This window comes from Hyalella azteca, unplaced genomic scaffold (assembly GCF_000764305.2).
Source record: "Hyalella azteca isolate HAZT.00-mixed unplaced genomic scaffold, Hazt_2.0.2 contig11742, whole genome shotgun sequence".
NCBI lineage: Eukaryota > Metazoa > Arthropoda > Malacostraca > Amphipoda > Hyalellidae > Hyalella > Hyalella azteca.
The window spans coordinates 1-5,187 of NW_025941728.1; the positions used below are offsets into that span (position 1 = coordinate 1).

The 5,187-nt window shown below is 45.3% G+C and overlaps 1 protein-coding gene across 1 annotated transcript; it reads left to right on the forward strand.

The window, feature by feature from the left end:
• Positions 1-1,906: 1,906 nt before the first annotated feature.
• LOC108676373 (histone-lysine N-methyltransferase 2D-like) lies at positions 1,907-4,768 on the forward strand (the record flags this gene model as incomplete). The annotated part of the gene is made up of 1 exon (XM_018164439.2): positions 1,907-4,768. A coding segment is annotated over one exon (2,511 nt), but the record flags the coding sequence as incomplete, so codon positions are not given.
• Positions 4,769-5,187: the final 419 nt, after the last annotated feature.

The window sequence follows — 5,187 nt, forward strand, 5'->3', positions numbered from 1 at the left end:
GTTTGTTTGTTTGTTTGTTTGTTTGTTTGTTTGTTTGTTTGTTTGTTTGTTTGTTTCTTTGTTTGTTTGTTTGTTTGTTTGTTTGTTTGTTTGTTAGTCTGTTTGTTTGTTTGTTGGTTTGTTTGTTTGTTTGTTTGTTTGTTTTTTTTGTCTGTCTGCTACAAATCTTATAAACAATATTTAACACACTTCTACCTGTATAATCAATCTGAAATTTTGCACAATTGCGTAAAGTCAGAGACTATGCATGAATCAATTGACGGAATAAAGAATTCTGAAAACTCAAAATATATTTTTTTTATGTAAAAAATGTTTACAAATTAATTTTTCTATAATATGTGAAAATAAAATTAGAAATTCATTGTACATATGTAAAATCGGAGACACTTGATTCTTTAGAAGTGTTGCTCTTAAAAAAGTAATTTTTAAACGCATATTATTTTTACGCTATATATAGAATAATTTTTCCGATATATTAATGGATATTGTTGACGGTTATTGAAACTTTCTCAACAAGATGGTTATTGTATTAAACCATGGCTATTGTGACCTATTGCTGTTGTACCTAATAACAATATTTCATAATAGTCCTACCAATTAGTGCTGATAGCTTAGTAAATAAATAATTATATATACATATATAATTAAATATATAATTATACCGGGCGTGAGTGTGCTTGAAAGGCGGCCTTTAGAGAAAGGTGCTACCCTTATAGGATAGGTAATAATTAGGTAATAGGATAGGTAATAATAGGGAGGGACTGCCTTTATTCAATGGAGAGGCTGCCCTTAGCTAATGGAAAGGCTGCCCTTAGCTAATGGAAAGGCTGCCCTTAGCTAATGGAAAGGCTGCCCTTAGCTAATGGAAAGGCTGCACTCTTCCCCTGCCCTCTCTTCCCCTGCCCTCTCTTCCCCTGCCCTCTCTTCCCCTGCCCTCTCTTCCCCTGCCCTCTCTTCCCCTTTCTCTCTTTAATCCTCTCTTCGTTTTTCCCCCATTCACCACCCTTCCCCTTCACACTTTTTACAAAAAAAAATTTTGTTTATAATAAAAAATAATAAAAAATCGTCTATTAGTTTTAATTTAAAATTCGTTTTAAATAAACATTACCTTCAGATTGAAACCTTTTATTTATAAATTCGTCTCAAATTAAAATTCGTTTAAAAATAAGTTCAGCTCGATAATTCTCCCAAAACTAAAAATATACCGGTATTCACTTCAATAAATCGGCAGAGTTTGTTATAACTTTGAAAAAAATTTCATTTAAACAAAAATTCGTCCATAATGAAAATTTCCACCTCGATGACGCAATATATCTCACCTCTATTGTCCATAATATTTATTATATCTGTTATATACATCGTCCATTATGCAATAATATTTATCCCAATTACTTCAGATTTTTTATTACATCGAACATTGAAATCAAAGCCGTGCAAATATAAAATATTCCATAAAAATTTTGTACGCAAAAAAATAATAGATGAAATAACAATTTTAATTAATTATATAATTGATGGTAATAAATGAATTAATAATAATAATAATAAAATATAACAACATAAATATAGTGAACCGCGTCAAGCAATGAGTAAAATAAGTTAGACATTGTCCGAAAAGCCATACACTTTTCGGACAATGTCTAGCTTATTTTGATTTATTTATTATTTATTTGATTTATTTATTATTTATTTGATTTATTTATTATTTATTTGAAACACGTCTTCTATTAGTGGGTCATCCTGACTCAGTTTGACCCGAGAAAATAACGCATCGCAGGGCTACGTCCACTCTCCTATCGTATTGTGAATAAGAAAATGTGTTGTCATTTGGACAAAAAGACCCGTACATTTGTTTGAGTGCATTCCCCCACGTGTGCCACTAACCCCCCTCCCCCGCCCCCCACAGGTGTTCCACGTGTGCCACTCCCCCACGCGGAAGGACTCGTTCTTGTGCCCTAACGGCACAATGTTCCACCAGCTTCGTCTGGTGTGCGACTGGTGGTACAACGTGGAGTGCGACCTAACCCCCCTCCACGTGGGGGTTAATGCGGAGATCGGGCGCGTCGATCCCCCAAAGAGGACCGGGGGACGGTCTCCCATCCTCAGGGGAAGTGGACTTGGACTTGGGGAGTTCGAAGAGGACTTCAACAGCTTGGGTGAGAGTGGGACACAAGAGTTTGGTGGCGATGGCCCCATTGTTAGTCCCCATGGGGGCAGTGGGGCATTGAACCAGGCAACAACTGTTGCCCCACGACGGACCCCACTCGTACCCACTCCCCCCACGGGGCCAACTCTTCCCCACCTTCACCCCACTTTTGAGGATCATTCCTCGAGGATTACGTCGCGGGGGTTAGGACCAACCTCGCCCTCCCCATTCTTCCCCGACGGGGTAGAAGAAAATTTTGTCACCGGCAGACCTTTGTCTGCCGCGCGTGTACAGACCACACCTCAACAGCAGCAACAGCAACAACGGCAACGGCAACAACAGGAAGAACAACGTCTGCTACAACAGCAGCAACTACAACAACGGCAACTGGAAGAAGAACAGCGCCGACAACGGCAACAACAGGAAGAACAACGGCAACAACAGGAAGAACAGAGACGGCAACGGCAACAGCAGGAAGAACAACGGCAGCAACAACAGCTGGAGGAGCAAAGGCAACAACAGCAACGTCAACAGGAACAACAGACGTTCGGTCTCCCATTGACCGCCTCTCCGCCCACTGGGGGAAGGATAACAGGCCGTCCCCTAGCCTCAACCCGTCCCCAACAGTTCCCCCAGATCCCCCAGGTTCCTCAGAACGAACAATTCCCCAACATCCCCGACCATAACCCCTCCCCAGAACCCCCCGTGGCCACTATCGCCCCCACCACCATCGCTCGCCAGCATCAGCGTCAGGATAACAGACAACGGCAGCGACAACAGGTCTTCAACGCTGCCTCAACAGCTGCCTTGTTCTCCCCAACTTCCCCACGGCCTGGGACTTCCTTCCCCGCCGCCCAGACCTTCCCCCAATCAGGGGGAGTAGGTTCCCCGACAGTCTCTCCCCCACTGGTCACTACCCGCCGACCCCAGGTCACCCAGAGACAGCACACTGTCACCCAGTTGTTGTCGTCGCAGCCCCAGCGTCATTCTTCCCCAGTGGGGACATCGGAGGACTCGCCGCTCCCCACGTTGGCTCCCCAGCGTCCTACCTCCTCAAGGGGTAGAGGTCCCCAGCCTGTAGGGGATGAAGGCCGCACGAGAGGTCAGAAGATCTCATCGGTAACCCCAATTCCCCCCACGAGGGGAACTTCGCTGGGTTCCACTACCCCACGCCGCCAGCCAACCCTCACGAAGGTGTTCAAGAAGCCCCTCGGGTCCTCAACTACACCCATACGCCCCATCACGCGGGGCAACGAGCTCCCGGGTCTTGAGCCCCAACGTCGGGGGAATAGGGTCCATGTTACGACTCCCCCACCATTGATCATCGGCTCCCCCGTGCAGGTCCCCCAAAACTTTGGGTCCCAGGTTGCTGGGGGTCGGCCTCTGGCCAGCTCAGGTCCCCAAGTGGGACAAACTGTTCGTCTTCCCCAAGGGGCACGTCAAGGCATCCTACTGAGCACCACAGACACCACCGGGGTCATTCCCCCAGACAGGAAACTACCCATCACCTCCCCAGGCGGGGCCCCAGCGGTTCAATTGGGGGCCTCAGGACCCCGTATCCTGCCCGCCAACCTCCCCCATCTCAACGACATCCTGGACTTCGTCCGAAGCGTGGGGGGCCGTCCCCTTCTCAGGGCCCCCCAGGGGGCACGTCCAACCCCCACAACTAAACCCCCCACACCCATACCCTTCATCCCCCTGGGCGGGGCGTCCAATAAACACGCGGAACGTGAACGCCAGCAGCAACAGGAACAGGTACGGCAACAGCAGCAGATACTGCAGCAGCAGCAGCTGCAGGAGCAGCAGAACCTGATCAACCTGCACCGCGTGCAGCAGCAGCTGGGGCTGCAGCAGCAGGAGTTCAGGAAGCAGCAGCAGCAGCAGATCCTGCAGCAGCAGCAGCTTATTGATGACCAGAAACATAAGATCCAGCAGGAGGCCCTTCGTAGGCAAGGGGCCAACGACCAGCATCGTCAAGGGCCCAATAATGGTCGTGGTGGGGCCCGGTTCACCGTCAGACTCGACGATGATGATGATTTTGATGATCGATTTGATGGTGATGATGATAAGGATGATGATAAGTTTGACGTGGATGATGATGATGATAGTTTCATCCTGACACCCACGTCAAGGTTCAACCGCCAGGTCTTGGGTGCCGCCGCCCCCCTAACGGGGGCCGCCGAACCCCCCAAAAAATCGGGGGGCGTAAAAATCGGGCAACCCGTGGCGCCCCCCGCTGAGACCTTCCTGCCCCCACCCCCCGCCAGCTGATACACACACATCCATACATCCATACATCATGTGTAGACGACCATACACATCGTCTGTGTGGTGTGTTAATCCTAACACTTCGCTCAGCGGAATAAATGGGATATTGTCCAAATTTCGATGCAATTTTGGGTAGTTGGTAACAAAGTGTAAATTTTTTTAATAATATTCTCCATTTCTTTTTTTGACTGTCCAGAAAATTGCAACAAACAGCCACCATCAGCAACATCACCACCAAGAAAATTGCAGTAATAGAAAAAAAATATATTGTTTTCTTGTAATTGTACCGGAATTTTTTAGCGTTGCTATTATATACATAACAATTATAATTAGCAATAATTAGTACATAATCTTTCATAAAATCTTTATCTCTCACTAAAAAGATTTGATATTTTTGAAGATTTTCATAGATATTTAGAAAATTAATAAAGATTTTTTTCTGATGTTTTGATGATTTTTTTGATAGATTGCATGCAAAAAAATGTGTGGTGTTAACACATCTGTGTGGTGTGTTTAATTGAATTTTATTTTCCATACAGTGTATTGATCTGTATAGTTGTATAGAAACAGTATCTGAGATATATTTTGTATACCGCCCTGTATAGTGTATAAAGCTACACAATGTATATCCAGCACCGCTTGTATAGTCATATATATAACTCATGTATGTAATACGCCTGCTCTGAATATTCCTGTATGCTTTATGAATACCCAGAAATCACACAGAATTCCCCGTTTGTGCAGTAAACATGAATGTGTGAGCTGTATTTATT